At 43.0% G+C, this 21055-nt stretch overlaps 1 protein-coding gene across 2 annotated transcripts in view; it reads right to left on the reverse strand.

The window, feature by feature from the left end:
- The window catches only part of LOC128330249 (uncharacterized), a 172126-nt gene that overhangs the window by 26178 nt on the left and 124893 nt on the right, over window positions 1–21055 (reverse strand). For both annotated transcript variants that reach the window (XM_053262784.1, XM_053262783.1), the window contains 4 exons: window positions 6059–6143; window positions 3243–3319; window positions 2184–2327; window positions 1587–1658 (listed from right to left, as the gene is read on the reverse strand). In XM_053262784.1, the coding sequence (XP_053118759.1) occupies window positions 1587–1658; window positions 2184–2327; window positions 3243–3319; window positions 6059–6143 (378 nt within the window). The remainder of the gene's footprint in view (window positions 1–1586; window positions 1659–2183; window positions 2328–3242; window positions 3320–6058; window positions 6144–21055) is intronic.

The following is a 21055-nucleotide window of genomic DNA, read 5'->3' on the forward strand; positions in this document are numbered from 1 at the left end:
TATAAAGCTGCTCTATGTTGGAGTTCTCTGCTTTTTCTTGTTTGTTTCAAGAATGACAAACAATCTTGCAGACTCTAATGTTATGATGTTCACCCAAACAGATTAAACACTGATCGCGTTTATCTGAGGAGGGAAGAGTCCCTCTACAAGAAGTACATTTTTAAAAAGTCTTTTTACTGTCCAGTAATACAGTCCTAATTGCGATCCAAAAGATCAATGTTAAACTGTCAGTCCAAAAACCAGGGTAAAAGTATATCAATGATATCTCACAGGAACAGAATCCGATCAAGGAGTGAATCCTTCAAAAGGTGAATGCCGTGGTGGTTGAGAAGAACTGAAAAATGGGCACTCTAACTGCTGAAAATAACGGGTGTGCCTTGTGCACGGTGGGCAGAGTAAAGTGCCTTGAGGAGCTGAAGAATTCTTCCACAGGTGTTACTGTGCAGGTGCAGAACCCATTTTGTGAGGGAACATGAATCACCTTAAAGATAAATGGCATCTTCCTTGCAACTGCAGGATAGCCCAGTTACTGTTGCCCCACAGCATCCTACACTCTCTTTTGCCCACTCACAATTCAGGAATTGGAATCTGCATTCTGGGTAATGGTGATACTTCTGGATTTCTCCCCATGCCTGCCAGCTGCAGTGCTGGCTAACTCGGGGAGTCTTGGTTCTTTCTTATTACCTCCCTTGGGATGATGTCACTGTCCATAAATTGGCAGAGGAACAGATAATAAATTCTGATGGGCGCAGAGTGGCAGATTCAGTCAGTATGTGGTGGCTTAATTTTTCAAAACACACTTTGCCCAGAGGCTTAAGGCCCACTCACACATTATATTCAACACTCGTAGAATGAGTGTGCAGTGTACACAGGTATGTACAGTCATTCACATGTTGAATGCAGGTACAGAAGTCAACTTCCTATCTGTACCATGCATTTGAAGGGCCTGTGTCCAGGTTCAATTTGAAAATGAACACAGGTACAGTCATTCACACAAACACATGTATGGGTATACAGACATCTGTACACTCATACAGCACCGTAGCAGCCGGTGTGGGTGCTGCTGGAGGGGGATCGGCTCTGCCACTCACCTGGCCGCTGGCAGGGGGACGGCTCCGTGGAAGCCAGGTGAGTGGCAGAATGTGCTGGGCAGTGCGCGGCTGCTTGGAGCAGCTTGCAGGTGTGGCCAGAGCGGATGTAAGCACCTACTAATTTATGTCGAAAGGTCCCTCTCGCTGCTCCCCCAGCGGCGCCCACACCAGCCACTACTGACAAATCATAGTCTAAACTGGGCTTTAGTCCAAACATAATCCCTGGGACCCAATGCCCATCTCACCCACCACTCAACGGTGAGTTTTATTCAATTGTGGTAAGTCGGCATTCTGCAACTACAAGCATTTTCACAGGTACTCAAAGATCCTGTAACTGCAGCATCTATGCAGAGAGCAGGGGCGGTGCTACCAACCACAACAGGGTTTACTGTCATACTGTTTTTTGAACTGTGTTATTTTTATTGTACACAACTGTGAATGTATCTTGGTGCACAAAAGTGGGAAGACGTGAGATAATACTATAACAATACTCACCTACAGCCTGGATGAAGCGCTTGCTGTCTGTGATGGTGCTAAGGAAGTCTAAGAAACTCACCCTTCCATCTCCTGCAAGACAAAAAACAACAACAAAACTCATTGAGGAGGACACCCCCAACAAAGCCATAGTCCTAATACTGGTTGTGATGGAACAATCCTGCCACCTCTAGTGAATTTACTGGCATACTACCCTTCAGTTTTGGTCATGCCCATAAGCAAACCACCAAAGCAACAGCTCTCCCTTGTTGTCTGTCCCCAGCATCTGGTATTCAGAAGTATGCTACTCCTGGATTTGGAGGTGCTGCCTATGGCTAATAGCCACTGATAAGTCTATCATCCATAAAGACGTCTAATCCATTTTTGAAGCTATGTAAAGCCAGGGCCCATCTCCAAATCTCGTGGCAAGAAGTTCAATAAATGAATGATGTATTTTGTGAAGAAGTATTTTCTTTCCCCCCGTCATGAATCTGCTGCCCATGCATTTTACTGAGCAGCCCTGAGCCCTAGTATTATGAGAGATGAGAAACCATTTCCTCTACTCACTTTCTCCACACTATTTACAATTGGGAATGGTTGGAAGGGAAGGTCACTCACCATCTGCGTCAGCATACACCAGCTCATCAAAGGCTTCTTCCTCAGTTAAGCTGATTCCCAACTTATGGGCTGTGGTCTCCAGAGCTGGAAGATCAATGTAGCCATCAAGGTCTTTGCTGAAGGTATCGTAAGCAACGCGGAATGCTATACAGAAATAGAAGGAGGTGGTGGTCATAAGACTCAGGAGAGAACTGAAGAATTATTTTATTTTAAAAATTCCTCCAAATATATCAGAAAAATGTACATTGTCAACCTCCTCTTTTTCTCACAACAATGCTATGAAGAGACTGACCCAAGATCACTCAGTAAACTGCACATGTCTTGGTTCCATGTACACCCCTAGTCTGGATCTTCCTGGTCTACATCAAGGCACTCTAACCATTACACTACCCTCGTGCTAGCATGAAAACAAGTTCTAAAAAACATGGGTGAAGCAAACTTAGTACCTTCACACATCCTGCCTTTTCTATACGGAATTGTGAAACCTGTGTGCTGATCATTTCATGTGATGATCATACTAGAGCCAGGCTTGTGCTTGAACCAGCCCAGCCACCTAAAGAGTGATGCTGGTTCAAGTTCGAGTCGAGCCAAGCTCAGCTTGAAAAACCTGCTTGTAAGCCAGCTCTTGCTGGATTCTCCTGCACAAGTATACCCCTTGAACAGGCTCGCCTGGCTCAGTTTGAATCCCATCCCATGTGTTTATTTCAGATTCCAGAGGGGGCTATCATCACTTTAAAACAGCAACTGTAGCTCAAACTTCACTCAACAGGAAGTACTACTTCCATGAAGTACTTTCGGTTTTGGAGATTGTCTTCCTTCTGCTACCATCATAACCCCTAGAAGTGATATTGGGAAGCAGCCTAAGGGATACCTAGGTTCCACACATCTCTGTGAACACAAGGTTCTTTGCAGAGAAGCAGTTTCACTTCAGTGAGGGCAGCTTTGCAGTATAGATGGGACTGAAGCTGGGAGAATCTACAATAGCTTTCAAATATATCGGCAGACTGTGTCCAGGACTATAAGAGGCCTTTACAGTTAGTTGCCCAGCAGAAAAATTACCTTCCAGTTGTGGCTGGCTTAACTTCCTTGTTGTTTTCAATCTGATCCCATCAGAGGCAAACCCAGAAGAGAAAAGTCTGTCAAAAGAAAAAGAACACGCTGCAATGTTTGTTGACCGACACATGTTGACCTCCTGTCTAGGCTGCTCACAGTCATGGTAGGGAGGAGACAGAAGGTTTAATCATGATAAATATGGAACTGGATTTATGTCTCTCTGCCATATACTCATATTCTTATAAGCCTGTGAGGCTATTCCCACGATCAGCCAAAATCGGGCCAGGGGAGCCTAGCCCGATTTTGGCTGATCGTGGGAGCCACCGGGCTTGCAGACGAGCCCGGTTGCCTCCCGGCAGTTAACCCGCCAAACAACCCCTCCCCTTAAACCGGGTTTGCAGAGCAAGTGCTCTGCAAATCCGGTTTTTAAAATTGTGAGTAGCTGCGGCACGGCTCTGCGGCATGGCTCTGCGGCATGGCTACTCATGAGCAGACCCCTGGAGGAGAGGTGAAAAACCACCTCCCAGCTCCGGGGGTCTCTCCAGTATGCCCTGTGTGCTCGCACAGAGCATACTGGAGCTTCTGGGGGCCACGTGGCCCCCAATCCTCCCAGCCCCCGCCGACTCCGTCATGGAGCTGGCAGTTGTGTGGGCGGCCGCTGTGGCCACCCAGAGTAGACTGGTTGGTCATCTGCGAGGAGAGCAGGCTTAGCCCGCTCTCCTTGCAAACCCCATAGAGGCTCTTCTCACGTGATCGTGAGAAGAGCCTCTGTGAGTTCTGGCCCTGGCTGGCTTAAGAGAAGATAAAATTAGAGTGGTAGACAAACAGCAGCAGAAGAAAGAGATGCAATGAGCTTCATCCAGGTGCAGAGCAATCAATGTGTGAGATTTGGTTAGGAAAATAAAATCTTGATGTCCCCAAGACTAATATCAATATTATGTTTTCTTAAATAAGTGCCACACATTATTCTGTACCTTCTCCAGGTTTGTGCACTCTTTTTCTTCTCTTGATGGGCCTAACTCAAAAGTTTCCAATTTTGCTAGCTGAACCAGGATGCTGGGAATGGGAAGCTGTACCACATATAACAGTTCTATTGTCCATTTCATCGCTTTCAGCAGGGGATAATCTTTACTAAAGAGAGATTTATCCTAGGGCTTCCAGGAACATGGCTGCCTGCACGAGAGGTGGTGAAACTACTGGTTAAGAAACTGGGATGTTTCCTGGAAAAACCAACTGATGTGGAAATTGCTTCATCATGATTAATGAGAACTGTATGGAAAGCCAGTATTCAATTAATTCAAAGATTTAACAGAAGAATCCCTCTGAGATGATTATTTCCTGAAGGTTCTTTTTCACATGTTAATATGTCATTTGAAAGCTGACTAATCTAAAACAATTACCAAATAGTGCCAAAGGTCATGGGAAATTATGCATATGTTTTTCTCTAGCAAATGGATTGATTTGAAAAAGCTAACCAACCTTTATCTCAAACACCCGGTCCCTGCCTGTCCATATGCTTGATGGTGTTGGTGATGGTGGTGGTGATGATGATGATGATAATTGGTCAATATCTCAATGCCAGTATATAAATCCATAGTGTGGTCACATTTGATGCAGTTCTGGTAACCAAACCTCAAAAGGATATTGTAGAGTAGTTGTTTTTGCAGACAAATGCTGCTTTTGAATAGCAGTCCTTGACTTGCCCCTACTTGCTTGCTACACACTCAGTCAATAGTTTTGTAGAGTTGGGCAAGCTCTTCCTCACTCACCTCAGATTAAATAAGAAATTATTTGATTTCTTCCCAAGAAATCAGGAAGAGATTGGATCATTTGTTGAGCCAAAGATTTGAAAAATGGCTGCCTCTTCCCCATCAGCTTTCTACTCCCTAAAAATATATTCTCCTCCAGTCTTTTACTTACCTGTCTGAAGTGGGAGCAGTAACTGAGCTGGGCAGTGAGCAGGAAGTTCCCCCCCTTGATGTATCTTGGGGTAGTGTGAACTGGCATGGAGGACTGATGGAGACATGCCAGTGAACCTTTCCAAGCTTGAAGAAGAATTCTGGGGCACTGAAACATTCACTTCTTGCTTGAGGTGAAATTTTTTTAAGCCCCCCAAATTGTTCACTAAGGCTGAGCTTGGAGAATTTTGCCAGCATCTCTATATATTTGTAAAGAAATAGATGTCTCCTGCTAATTGACCAAAGAGGCACCTTTTTAAAGTGGTGATACTCTTTATTTAGCAGGGGGAGGGCAACTGGCCCCATCCACCCCCAGCACAGCATTCCTTCAGTGGCTGTTGCTGGTGTCTATCTTATGTTTCTTTTGTAGATTGTGAGCCCTTTGGGGACAGGGAGCCATTTTATATATTCATTTATATCTATGTAAACCAATTTGGGAACTTTTGTTGAAAAGAGGTATATAAATATTTATCATATTCATAGGATACAAATTATGACAAAACTCATCTCCAGTACTCACTCTCTCATCAAGGAAATTGACCATGGGATGTCCCACAGCTCAGAGAAGAGAGGAACACTTAAGAGCACAACGAAGTGAACTAACTTGATTCCCCCTCTTTCCTCTCATGCCAAATCCCAACACTAAGGAGTGTTTCTCTCTCTCTCTCTCTGTCTCCTAAAAGTACTAGAGGTGATGTAAGTAACCAATTATTGATTTACATTTTTACTGAAAATGAGCTGAGAGAATGTGAAACTTCTCAAGGACTCTGAGAAGAACTCTCAAGAACTCTGAGAATTCTTGCGAACTCTGCATCAGGCAGAATGGAAAAGCAATTCATGTGCTAAACTAACAGCATTACTCACTTGCATACTGTTTGGAGATGATGCTTCTCTGCCACCTTCGGCAGCTTCAGCATCCTTGGTTCTGACATTTCACTCAGAGCTTTTCCTGTGGAGGAAAGAGCAATATATAAAATATCAATGGTGGATGATGACACACCACCCTCAAATTCATCGGAACAGCACAACTCTGCCCAACAGCTGTAATCTTACTTTTTGGGGGTCCAGGCCAAGCCCCTCCACCACAAGGACACAGGTACATGTTGTGAGCCATTCTAATAGGTCTATTGCTGTGATAGTTTAACAGAATTTAAACTATCAAGGTGCTCTCAAGGGCACTTCCAGACACGCTCCTTGTAGCCACACCCAATCACTGTTTTACCATTTGGTGATGGAAGTGGAATTGCATTGCTGCTTTCACACTAGTGTGTCTTTTTTGCTGTTTCATAGCCTTATATTCTGTCATACTAGTGGGTGGCCCATAGTGTAAGATGATGCAACTGGCCCTTCCCATTTACCTCTGTGCTTGAATTATATTTGGGCAGATGCAAGTAATTTCATCTCTGCAAGTAATTTGTGGGGTGGGGAGAGGAGGATTGGCACCATGTCGACATAGTGATCTGCAACTGTTTTGGTGTTTTTTCTTGGCCAAACAATGTTAACATAGGTGTTAATACTATGTACTAATAAAATACAGTATTGAAACAAAGTAGTAAAACAATTCAGTTTTACAAAAAGTGGAACACTGGTATTGCCTCACTAAAAAACAAACAAAGACAAAACCTGACAACAGCTGGCCAGAAAATAGAAAAGGTATAAATATGCCTTGGCATGGAAATGTGGAGGTGTGGTTGTGGGACTCAGCACCCCACCTCCATGTCACTGAACACACCAAATTCAAAAAGACAGAACAGTAGTGCAGCCACCACACATATAGTTGTACCGTTGAAAAAATTAGATTCGATTATCTACATTAATCTACGTGAGGATTTAAAGCACAGGGAAAGTACAGGCTGACAAAGGATGGTTGGTGTTGGTGTTGGTGTTGTATGAAGCCTCAGTAAAGAGTGAGTGTGACAATCCTGGATTAAATACCCCATCTGGATGTACCCACATTTAAACTACTTTGAAGCTGATAGTTTGCTTGACAAGTCTGGGTAATGTAGTTTTGTGAGTGTGCTAAGGATTTTTTGGTGTCCTTTTTTGTGTAGATCCCTAGCCACTACTATTCCCAGCATTCCTCTCCAAGAGCCATTACATTTAACACAATCTGAAACTGGAGAGGGTAGTAGAGCGTGGGGGGAATGAGTGGGGGGATGTGCATGCTAATGTGCGCTGGGAGGGTGGACATTTCCTCCACCGCAAGGGTGGAGACGACCTTGTGAACAATGGCCCTCTCTCCCTTCACTATGCCGTTGCTACAACAGCTGTGTGAAATAAAGGCAGTACATGCACATACAGCAGTACTGAGAAGGCTGCACACACACACACACACACACACACACACACACACACACACGCTGAACCAAGTCAGCAATATGAAAATGGACGAAGACCATTTCTAAAGAATCCTTCCCTAGATCCCTCAGTGATGGATATTATAGGCTGGTGCCCAATCTCCCATGGTTGGGCAAGGTGATTGAGAGAGTGGTGGCTAACCAGATCCAGGAAGTTTTGGAGGAAACTGATTATCTTCTAGACCAGTATGCTGATGACATCAAAATCTATAGCTCTTTACCATCGGCATAATCAGGAAATGGCATTCACTCCCTAAATGCCTGTGTATGGGAAGTAATGGGCTGGTTAAGGGATAACAAATTGAAGCTGAATCCAAGCAAGACGGAGGTGCTCATTGTGGGGGATCAGAATTTGAGGGATAAGTTAAATCTTCCTGTGCTGGATGGAGTTACACTCCCCCAGAAGGAATAGGTATGCAGCTTGGGAGTGCTCTTGAATCCAGGCCTCACCCTGGCATCTCATGTGGAAGCTATGGCCAAGAGCGCTTTGGTTGATTCAACAGCTGTGTCCATTCTTTGAAGAGAATGATCTCAAAATAGTGGTGCATCAGCTGGTAACCTCCAGGCTTGACTACTGCAATGCGCTCTCCGTGGGGCTGCCTTTGTAATGTAGTTCAGAAACTTCAGTTAGTTCAAAATGCGGCAGCCAGATTGGTCTCTGGGGTAACCCGGAGAGACCATATTATGCCTGTCTTAAAACAGATGTAATGGCTGCCGATATGTTTCCGGGCAAAATACAAAGTGCTGGTTATTACTTTTATTTATTTTATTTATTTATTAGATTTATATGCCGCCCTTCCAAAATGGCTCAGGGTGGTTTACAACATGGTAAAAACATTTAAAACAAGTTAACAGTTAAAATCAAACTATAAAAACAGAATAAAACCAATTAAGCAATTCAAACAGCTAAAAAACCCCTGGAAAATAAGGGCAGCAATTTAAAACAATTTAAAACAGTTTTTCAATCATTTAAAAACTCTGGAAGGCCAGGCCAAACAGATAGGTTTTAAGGGCTCTCCTGAAGGACAGTAATGATCTCAAATTACGGATTTCTGCCAGGAGTGCATTCCACAGCCCAGGAGCAGCTACAGAGAAGGCCTGCCTCTGAGTCGCCACCATACGAACTGGTGGTAACTGGAGATGGACCTCCTCAGATGACCTTAACATGCGGTGGGAATCATGTAGAAGAAGGCGCTCTCTAAGAGAACTCAGACCTAAGCCATTCAGGGCTTTAAAGGTAATAACCAGCAATTTGTATTTTGCCCAGAAATATATCAGCAGCCAGTGTAACTGTTTCAAAACAGGCATAATATGGTCTCTCTGGGTTACTCCAGAGACCAATCTGGCTGCCGCATTCTGAACTAAATGAAGTTTCCAGACTATGTACAAAGGCAGCCCCACATAGAGCACATTGCAGTAGTCGAGCTGGGAGGTTACCAGCTGATGCACCATTGTTTTGAGGTCATCCTCTTCGAGGAATGGGTGCAGCTGTTGAATCAGCCGAAGCTGATAGAAAGCACTCCTGGCCATGGCCTCCACCTGAGATACCAGGGTGAGGCCTGGGTCCAGGAGTAGTCCCAAACTACATACCTGCTTCTTCTGGGGGAGTGTAACCCCATCCAGCACAGGAAGATCTAACTCACCCCTCAGATTCTGAGCCCCCACAATGAGCACCTCTGTCTTGCTTGGATTCAGTTTCAATTTGTTCTCCCTCGTCCAGCCCATTACTGCCTGTACGCAGGCATTTAGAGAATGAGTGCCATTTTCTGAAGATGAAGAGAAGTCAGTTTTAAGAAGTCTAGAAATTAAATTAAATTAAATTAAATTAAATTAAATTAAATTAAATTAAATTAAATTAAATGAATACATAAAATAAACTAGAAGTGCAGGGGTAGCCATATTTGGTATTCATATGTCTGTCACTTCAGATACTTGCTCTGCATCCCAAGCTTGATACTGAAAGTGAGTTGGACTGGAAGGAGAGTGTTTAAAGCAGCAAAACCTGGGCGCTTTCCAGACTAGCTGCTCATCATCAGCAAAATGCCCCCATTCAGGCAAGTCGCATTTGGATCATAAACAGTAGGGGGAGCAGTCTCGCAGCAACTAACAACTCAAAACACCAGCAACTTTTCCACACCAGATATACGACGTCCTTGCTCTGTATCGCAGCGATTAAATTCGCAACAAGGCACTGGAAATGTAAACGGCACCCTGCTGTCCACATAGGGACTGTGGTGTCATGACACAGGAAATGTGGAAGCACACTTCCGAGATATGTCCTGACCCCGTTGTAGCGTCTAACCTGGAAAGTGCCCTGGTGTAGTAACTCAGGGGAAGATGAAACTCCCTTCACTCATATTCCCCTTTTGATGCAAAAATTAGACACACACCCCGCCCAGCCTTAAGCCTAAGTGAATTTCATGGCTAAGTTAGGATCTGAACACAGACCTCCAGAGGGAGTCACTACATCACAGTATTCCAATGCATTGACTCCGCAAAGCCACATGGCAATTATTCGTCCCAACAGTGCATGTCCTCCTCTGTTGCCCATTCTACAGAGACATCCGCACTACCCTCATCATCCTGATATTACTCAAGTTCCCAAGTTGCACAAGCCAATTTTACTCCTGCTCTCTGACTCCAAGCCTGCTACCACGCATAACATTGCCGAGTTCTGTGCAAATTTTATAGTGTCATAGTTTTTCAGTTTTTTAGATTTTGGGCTTCCGGGATTCAGGATCTTAGGATCTAGGATTTTATGTTCTTTTTATGCTACTTTCATGCCTTTTGTGTCATTTATGCCATTGTAACCTATTTTATGCTGGTCAAAGACTGTAATAAAGATGATTTGATTTGATTACTCCAGGGGCATCATGGAGCTAGAGCTGGCAACATGCTCCTCTCCTCACACTGGCTTAGAGCTAAAATGCAGAATAAGCCATAATAAGAAGCTCCTGTGTGTCCTGTAAGGGCAGTAACAAAGAGGCTTGCTCTCTTCCCACCAGAAGCTGGAATTCCAGATGCAACTGCAGCAAACTAAAGAGTGAACATACTATTTCCTCACCCCTTGAATTTCCCCCCGCCACTCCAGGCTTCTTGCTCTCTTCTAGAAGATCATCATGCGCTCCATATTTGAGAACAGAGGATGTGCAAGAAGCAACCCCAAATTGTCTGCCTACCAAGAGAGCCTTCAAGACAAGCCTTCCTTCAGCTCTCCTAAGGCCACACTAACCTGTAGGCCTTAGAACCTTTAGAAACCTCTGATGTTAGCATATTGTGACCTAGAATGGCCTCTGGTGTACCCTGGGCAACAAGTAACCCCTGGCAATAGTGGTGACCTAAAGAAGAGTAGGTCTGTAAATCAAACTGGGTGCAAGAGCCAGTAAGGTTCATCTTGGAATTCATTCAGTTGATAGATTTTATTTATCACTAGGTCGATTTATTGACCTAGTGATGCCATCAGCAGAATTTTAAAAGAGGATTAGATACATTCATGGAGGAGTGATCTACCAATATCTTTTTGCTAAGAGTGGAGCTTTCATGTATAGTGATGGTATACTATCTTTCTTACAGATACTAAATCTGTAATTCCCCAGACCATGTGCAGAGACAATCTAGTATGCTGTGAAAGAGGCTGAAGTGTGCCACGATGGAGATTGTGACTGTTGTGGGGGACAGGAAAGGCTTTGTGCAGCACTGAACCTCCACTATGCTCTGCCAATATATGGGCACTGACATCACCCCACAGGAGGGAGCAAGGATGCACTTGGATTCCTGATGCAGCCCACCAGATGCTGGGGATACACAATTGGGGAACAGTGTATCTACTCCTTCATGTTCTGCTTGTAAGCTCTGCTGGCAATTGCCGAAAACAGAGTGCTGGGCTAGATGGACCCTTTGATTGATCTAGCAAGACTATTTTTACAGCTAAAGTATTGAGTGCAGAGACCAAATTTCCAGGCTCGGCTCAATCTCCAAGTTCACTGGGCAACACTGGGCAGTTCACTCTCAGCCTAGAGTACTTCCCATGAATAGCTGTGAAGAAATAAATAAGTGGCAAATGGTGTATGTGTAATATTTTGTGCATTTAAAAGGTCTACATGAATGGGGGAACACATTTCTAGACTTAATTTACATTTGCATTTTATATCCCACTCTTCCTCCAAGGAGCTCAGAGCGGTGTACTACATACTTGGGTTTCTCCTCACAACAACCCTGTGAAGTAGGTTAGGCTGAGAGTGAAGTGACTGGCCCAGAGTCACCCAGCAAGTATCATGGCTGAATGGGGATTTGAACTCGGGTCTTCCCGGTCCTAGTCCAGCACTCTAACCACTACACCACGCTGGCTCTTCCTTGGTCCTTGGGCTCAGGCACATGAAAAAAAGCATAAAGGTGAAACTCGGAAAATTAGAATATCGTGCAAAAGTCCATTAATTTCAGTAATGCAAATTAAAAGGTGAAACTGATATATGAGACAGACGCATTACATGCAAAGCAAGATAAGTCAAGCCTTAATTTGTTATAATTGTGATGATCATGGCGTACAGCTCATGAAAACCCCAAATCCACAATCTCAGAAAATTAGAATATTACATGGAACCAAGAAGACAAGGATTGAAGAATAGAACAAGTAGCCATGGCTGTAGTAGAGAGGGCTTTGATTCTGGTTGGGAGCTGGACACCTTGATCCTTGTAGCAGCAGAAGATGCGTTGCACCAGCCAGTTCGAGAGTCTTTGCCTAGAGATGGCAGAGCCTTTGTGGAGAACAGAGTAGGAGATGAACAATTTGTTGGAACACTGGAATATCTTAGTGTGGTCCAAGAACTACAGGAGACACCTGTGGACATCCAAGGCATGGAGCGCTCTAAAGGTGTGGATGGATTAAGGAAGACAGTAGGGAGGATAATGTCCTGGTTGATATGAAAATCTGAGATGATCTTGGGGCGGAAACCAGGGTCAGGACGAAGAACTATTTTGGATAAAATTTGGTGGAGGAAGAGTCAGCCCTCAAAGCGGTGAGTTCACTGACTCACCTTGCAGAAGTAATAGCAATCAGGAAGGCAGTCTTTAGTGACAACAGCTTCAACTGGACGCAAGAAGGGGCTCAAACAGAGCCTTTGTAAGGGTGGACAGTGCAAGCGAGAGGTTCAACGATTCAAACGGTTCTCTTACAGATGGATATAGATTATGAATGCCCTTTAAAAAGCGTTTCAAATCTGGATGGAGAAAAACTGACTTGCCATCCCGGGGAGGAGCCAACATGGCAACAGAGTAACAGCTTGTTAAAGAACTCCTGAGGCGTCCCTTTTAAAATTTATGGATACTGCATAGTTTTCTTTTATAAATTATTATGGCTCGTGGTCTGCTTAGTTGATTAGTGCATCCAGTTTGCCTAGTTCTATTTTAAGTTTCCTAGAATGCTTCTGCAGACCTATTTTGATTGATTGCTCTGTTCCTCCTTTTCTTCGCTGGTGCTAAACAGCACTGCAGCTGTGGGAGAACTGTTTGAAGAAGGGATGGTTAATAAAAAATGCAGGCGAATAACAAGTCCACCAAGCCCAAAGAAAAGCAAATCCAATCAGCACCCTTCCACTGAGAAAGCTTTGAAACAATGCAGAATAGATGAACTATTATCTATGATTGAAACCAAGAGAATAATTAGCAATATCCTGGTGGAAAACAGTTTTGCAGCCTTGGAGACAGAAGTACTACTAACAGACTCTGTTTTGTCAGATTTGAGTAAGTACACTTCTGAGAAAATTGCTGAATTCCAGCAGGATGACCTGGGGCCCAAAACTGTTGATACCAATGATGCCAGGATGCCCTCCCATTTGGAATGTTTTGACCCCCTTGCAGAATGTTCTTTTCTGACAGCTAAGACTTTGGATTTACTGCTGAGGGAAATTGAAGCAGTTTCCTGTAAACCTGATAAACTAAAAGGGGCCTTTTATGAATTTGTTGGAAGTTACAGGCAGATAAGAATAAGTTGTGAAAATAAGGCTAGGAGGGAGGAGTTCGGCTGCAGTAAACCCGGCATAGCTGGGCATAAATCGGAAGCCTGTTTGGGGTGGTGGTGGTATTGTCAGTGCTCCCTCCCAGGTCAGTCAAGGCAGGTGATGCTATAGAGTACCCCATCTTGGATGAACAGGTGGCATACTCATCATGCTATGGTTTCCTCTTTATCTCAACTTTATTGTTAGCCGCCCAGAGACGTAAGTTTGGGCGGGGTATAAATTTAATAAAACAACAACTTCTCTGATGCCAATCATGCTATATAGATCTTGTGAACTGAATGAATTTTATTATTAGTCAGTGATCAGCAATCAAAAAATAAAATGGAAAATAATATTAGAGTAAAATAAAATCAAAACCAGGACTAGGTGATAGAGTATCAAAACATATACATACAGAGGTCTCAATTACAATTCATCAACTGCTCCCTTCTCAGTTTGCATGCTGCGGCACAGAATCTTGCTAACCCGGCTGTAACTGCTGTATACTGGTCTGCCAGAAGAAAGGAAGTGTAATACTATTCTGATCAATCTGGCATGCTTTTTAATAAGTGGTTCAATCCAGGCAATGCGAATGTCCGTACAATATAAACAGTATAAAAGCATATGTGAGATGGACTCAATATTGCCCAAACCACATGGACATAGCTGGTTCCTGAGCAGTATTATCTTATTATCCAAATTATATTATTATCCAAAATGGCAGAAGGCAGGGCATTAAACCATGCCAGCGAGAACACTCTCCTCTGGTTTAGAGTGGTCAAATTTGTAAGGTACGCTGCTGGCTGAGGGTAGTATGAGAAGCCACCTGGAATGCTACTAAAGTTAACAAGAACTACATCAGATTGCTTCTTCATATCCATAGTATGTTGTTTAATAATTTCTTTGGCAGCATCCTGTCCCAATAAAAGTCAATATTGTGGAGAGAGGCCATATCTGCCCAATTTATCATAAAGGCTCTTACACCAATTAGAATGAAACTCATCTTTCAATATCGGGGGGCCCAGGCCCTGATGGCAAAAATATAACTTGAGCCAGTAATTAAATGTGTGAAGCTGCCCCTAGGCCTCGACTCTGGTTAGACCCACCTCTAAGCGTAGGATGGCATTTGAAACACATCTAGGCACCTGGAATATGGCACGAAGGAACCCAACTTCCATGGGTTTGAAGTTGCAGGGGGAATAGATCTGGAACACATATAGCATTTGTGCCAATGTTGTGGCCTGGTATACCTTGACAGCTGCTGGGATAAAATAGCCCCCTCTAGTATGGAAGAATTTTTGTATAGCAGATACACTCCTCTGAGCACTTGCTGCAGCATGTTCACATTGTGTACCCTATGTACCATTTGCGTGGAAAACTATGCCCAAGTACTTATAGCTCCTAACCTGCTCAACATTACACTTGTTAATTTGCTATTTGTGTTCTTTTGGCCTTTTGGCAAATACCATAACCTTAGTCTTTGGGATATTTATGACTAGGGACTCATCTTTGCAGAACTGTGTAAGTCATTGTAGCGCTTTCCTCATGCCAACCAATGTTCTCGATAGTATAGCCGCATCATCGGCATAAAGTAGGATTGAGATGGGTCTGCCTGCTAGTTTAGGTGGGTGAAGGTTGGGATTATCCAGAAGGGGAATTAAAAAATTAACATAGAAATTAAACAGAAAAGGAGCAAGGATACAACCTTGCTTAACCCCCTTTCACGTGGCTACAGGTTCGGATAGATGACCTTTATTATTTCACTTCACTCTCAGTGAGGTGTTTTCATATAGCATACAGATGAGCAGGAGTAATCGTGGGTCTATGGAGGTGTTGGCCAGTTTCTCCAGAGTATATAGACCTTGTTGCAATAGACTGGCCCCCAAATGGTTCTGGTCTGAACAGGATTCTCCTCTGTTTTTCACAAGCTATAATCCCTTCCATGCTAATTAAGTTAAGACCCCTGCTCAGAAACATTGTGATTTATGTGCCCTGTGTTTTTTCTGACCGACTCTGCCACCCCTTATTACACAGATGGAGAAACCCTTTAAGAGGAAAAACTGTAGAGAGTTTAACTGGCTTGCAAGATAAGGTTCCTATGACAATGTCCTTGAATGAGCAGCCTAAGGGAAACAAGTACTATCTGCCTGATAAGCGCAGAAAGCTCCAGCCTCTGGAAGCTATGGAAGTTAACCCTTCCTTTAATCCACCACAGATAGAACAACAGAGCTTCAATGATGGCATAAAAGAGCTGAAAGAAACTCTTTTCTCTCTTAAAAATACAGTAAATCCAATAGTTGCTGAGGTCTATCCTGGAAGGGGGTTAACCAAGGTTAGCTCCCCCAAGAAGCCATGCAGCCCCAGCCGGGAGTGCTCTAGGATTCAGTTAGATGAAAAGTTCTTAAGGGCTCCGGAGGAACCATCAATCCATTCTGTCTCACCTCTTCCTGAATAGGGGAATGAGTCCCTGGATATGACCCTAGATCAGGGCAGCTCAATTTCAGCTCTCCTACAGATGTTGGCCTACAGCTCCCATACTCCCTGGCGATTGGCCACTGTGACTGGGGATTACTGGAGTTGTAGTCCAAAAACAGCTGGGGGCCTTAATTGAGCAGCCCTGCTCTAGAGCCAATTGTGTCCAACCTGACAGCTGAAGATATTGTCCAAGTGGCCAAGGCTTGGCTAGAGGATGTAGACAACGACTTGACGGATTTTTCTAGAACTGAGAATGTGACAAGCATGCAGGGGCAGATGAGCTCATATAGTCTTGGAGACTTACAATCTGACCCCTGTGTAATAGAAAATAATGGGAGACAGCCCTTGGTGCAGGATACACAGAATCTTGCTGAGGATACTGTTATCCATGAAATGTCTTAGTTGGGAGCACCTATAACTCAAGCAGCTGAACTGACATGTGGCTCCCCTGTCTGAAAATCATCAGGCCCCCAATAAGATCTCCCTGGTCTCCTGGAACATTGCAGGCTTTAAAATTAAAAGGGCCAATATCTCCTTTGTAAATTATTTAACCAAATTTGATATAATTTTTTTCACAGGAGACCTGGTGTTTGGACGATGTAATATTCAATGGATATCATTCTATTTCACTCCCAGCCCTCCCGAGTGATAGGAAGGGTAGACCCCAAGGAGAAGTAGCAATTTTAATTTCCACTAATTTATGTGTGAGAACTGAGAAGCTTCCTCTTTTTTCAGTGCTGGGCGCTGGCAGTTCACTTAATAGTGAATCAAACCACTTTCTTCTTATAAATACATATTTGCTTCCATTACGATTGTATCCTCAAATAAAGACTCTCTGGCAGGAGTTTGAAAATCATGTTAGTTACTTGTTAAATCTTTTACCCTCATCCCATGTAGTTATGGGCAGAGATTTAAATGCTAGGATAGGTGCAAATGACCTTGAATTATATGCACATTTTCATTGCTGCCCTCCAAACGGGGATGAGAGTTTTTGTCTACTAACCCACCAATCTAGGGATAAGATCAGTAATATTGCTGGGTTCTGTCTCACTCAAATGGCAAGTCATATGGACCTTTACATTCTGAATGGAGCCACAGAAAAGGATTGGCCAAGAGAGCTTACATTTTGGTCTACATTTGGGAAAATGTCAACTATTGATTATATCTTAGTTTCTTGTAATGTGCTAAATGATGAACATCTGAAAGTGGACTGTCATTTAGATAGTGATCACTTACTGGAGATAAATTACTGACATCTCTAGAATGTCATCACTGTGTTTCTCCATCAGGGTTTAAGACAGAACTTAGGAAAATTAGACTAAAATGGTCAGAACAATTAAAATCTGAATTGGAAGGAATGTTTAAGTTGGATAAGGTGGAAGAACTGAGCACCAGTATTTTGATAGAGGATGTATGTAATTCTAAAATTGTTTCATACAACTCCCTGACACAGCTCTCGCAACCCAAACTGCTGATTCAAACATGTACTGACCAACAGCACTGGAGATCTCAAGCTTAGTTTGACCAGGACTGCATTAATGTGAAAATGTTGTTAATAGACTGCTATATATGTTATAGGTTAGACGCAGGATCTACGGAGCTATTGTTGAAGAAAAAACAATATAAGGCTTTTAAGAGAACAATGCCCTAAAAGATTTATGGCAACAAAGTCTTCATGTAAGACATAATCCAATGGTGATTTATCTAACCCAATTCCTACAGGCACTGGCATTAAGCAAGGATGTGTTCTAGCCCCCTTGTTATTCAACTTCTATATTAACTCACTTGTTAAGTATATGAATAGGGTACACATGCACACCCCCCCCGCAAGATAGCAAGTAGGCAGATCCCTATACTTCTTTACACTGATGATGCAGTGATTGTATCTTTGACATCGGTCTTAGGAGATCACTAAAGGCATTTTCACAGTTCTGTTAGAAGACCGTTTGCTAATTAATTACAAAAAAAAAAAAAAGTAATGGTCTTCGCCAGGAGACCCAAATCTCACAGATAGAGAATTAATAGCAACATGATTGAACAGGTTAAATGTTAAGTACTTAGGGGTGGTGTTTCATACTTCTGGGGAGGAGGAAATTTCACTTAGAATATATAACACAAACAGCACAGTGAAGTGCTACTATGATCTCAAGGTTCTATCGCTCCAAAGACGGACAATTTGTCCCAGCATATATAAAGCTGTTTCAAGCCAAGTCAATGACCCAGCTGCTCTTTGGAGCTCAGCTGGGCCCATATTCGAACTTTACCCCCGCGGAGGTTGTCCAAACTAAATTTCTAAGAATGATTCTTCAAATGCCAAAAGGCATATCCAGCTTGGCCTTAAGGCTGGAAGCTGGGGTTAATAAGGTGGAGACCAGAGTGTGGCTGGAAGTCTTTGAGTATTAGTAAAAGCTAAAATTTCAACCAAGTGGATTGGCTCCCCTAGTTCTGGAAGATCAGACCCACGCTAAGTGGTTATCCAAGTTAATGGGAAAACTTCAGACAGTTGGACTTTCTTCTGAATCTTTAATTGCTGTGGGGTTTGATCAAGCCAACGGAATTCTAGAACATCTTCTAGATATTGACTCACAAGAAGAGAGAAGTAAACTCCCTAATTGCATTAAGAATGGTGAGTTACCTCAATTTTAGCTCCAGCAAGTTATTTTTATAATTTGACATGCCCAACCCATTGGAGAGCCTTCACCTTACCTCATTATAATGTTTTCCCATCAGCTTGGCTAGAGGGGAGATATAAGAAGATACCTATTACCTGCGCAAGTGTTCTTGTGGATCAGACAGAGTTGAAAATTTGGCTCGTATTTTACTTCTCCGTAAATTTTATAGCACTCCATGTAGCAAATTGATTTTACCCCTTTTAGAGAACTTACAGGGAAGGTCAATGGATTTTTATGTAACCTATCTTCTTGCAGATAAGACTGTATTTACTTCTTGTATTGCTAAATTTTGTGCCATTGCATAAAAGATTCTTCAAGCAATGGTGAAGGCCCTCACCACCAACATCAGTTAGGTAGGGATATGTCCCTGAGTTGGGTAAAATTCCTCCACCTAAATGTAACTGTAATATCTTACAGACTGTACCAACTGCATTGAACGTTAACTTTGTACTATAATGCTGAACTCTGGTCAAGTACCATAATTATTTATTATTGATTGATTAACTTGTCATCCCAACCTGGGTGGCATGCTGAAATTGCCGCAGGGTGCACCTTTAAGGAAGTATTTGAGAGGCCCAACCTCTTGAGAGTGGTTAGGAAAGAAGGATCTGCCTGATAGAGGCTTGGAAGGGACCAAAGTCCCTTGAGGACACGTAGGTCAGGAAGTGTTTCCATTTGCACATATAATCCCATCTAGTGGAGGCTTTCCTTTCGTTAATTAGGATTTTGTCTAGTAGGATTTTGTCAGCCTCCATGCTGTCAGTGAGAGAGTGTGAAGGGCGTGGTGTAGAACCAGACCTCCATCCCTTGTCAGAAGGTCCCTCTTCAAGGGAAGATGATTGCCTTTCGAGAGGCCGAGGAGTGCTGGAAACCAGGGCTGTCTGGGCGACCAAGGGCAGATTAGGATGCATTGGCTCCTTTCTTGAAGGATTTTCCCCATGACTTTGGACGTCAAAGAAAAGGGGAAAAATAGGTAACATAGTTTGTCTTTTCATCGTATTTGAAAGGCATCTCCTAGAGCGTTCTTGCTGATGCCCACTCTGGAACAGAATAAATCACATTTTGTGTTGTGTTCCGTAGCAAAGAGGTCAAGGTTAGGATTACACCAAGAGTCAAAAACGTCAAGAAGCACAGAGTCATTTAGCTCCCACTTAATATAGTGCTGAGGCAGGCCAAAGGAATCCTTAAAACAATCCGAGGTCACAAACCTGAGGAGAAAAACTCAGCTGGTCTGAGGTTAAAATGGAGGGAAACACCCAAAATTAGAGAATAGCCAAAAAAGCAGTCTGGATCAAGCCAAAATAACTGATAGAAACTTTACTTTACCACAGGAACAAGGGAGAATGGAGTAGACCCTTCACAAGGCAGCACAAGTGGTGGACAAGAAGGAACTGAAGAAGGAGGTGCTCTCTCACCTATTTTACTGGTATCGGCCTCCTCGTGCCTTGGAATGCCAGATAGCACCTATCGGAGCTATAGATGCTTCTGCGGGACTACTGCGCAGGCGCAGTTGTGAGAGATCATTGATCCTTCAGAGATCATGGATTTCAAACTATGAACAGAATATTTGTTTCATGCTACACTTATTGGTGGCAGCATAATTAGCATAGACGAAATATCGGAAAATATGAACTTACAAAAAAGATGTGGTCAAAGAAAGTCTGGAACACAAACTAGTGAAATTAAAACCATTCATCATATGGTTCAGTTATAAGCCTTAAATGAGTTTTGGAGACTGGTGGATAGTTACTGTACTGGGATACCAAATGGATGACAGATTTTGACATGGGATCTACACATGAATATAATTTTCATGGAATGAAAAGGCTTACTTTCAATAGGTTATGTAAAGAGAAGAGATTTGGTTCGCTATGGAAAATGGCATACAAAATTGTGTTTTATATTATCTCCAGTTATTCTCCTTGAGGCATGTTATTCTTTAATTGCTAATTGATTTTTACTTTGATGTAAACTGCCCTGAGCCACTTTTGGAAGGGCGGTATATAGATCAAATCAATCAATTAATCAATTTTTCTATGGAAAAAATAATGGCAGCAGTACTATTAATTTCAATGAGCTGTTAGTCATGCTGAATTCTAGACTTGTGCTCCGTTTCTGAATCAGCACGGCATGACTGTGGGATACTTACAACTCTGGACATGTGGCTGACAGCTACCATCCATGCAAAGTGCTCAGTCCTTTCTCCCTCCCATCAGGTGCCACTCCCTGAGCTACATTTCTGATTTTCATTTCTCTCTTCCAACAGCCTGCCTTACCAATTCCCGATTTTAATCAAACTCCTTTCCCTTTAGCTCCATGAATTTGAGAAAAGGGAAGGGGAAGTGCAGCACCTCTAGCTCCCAT

The sequence above is a fragment of the Hemicordylus capensis genome, chromosome 6 (assembly GCF_027244095.1).
Source record: "Hemicordylus capensis ecotype Gifberg chromosome 6, rHemCap1.1.pri, whole genome shotgun sequence".
NCBI lineage: Eukaryota > Metazoa > Chordata > Lepidosauria > Squamata > Cordylidae > Hemicordylus > Hemicordylus capensis.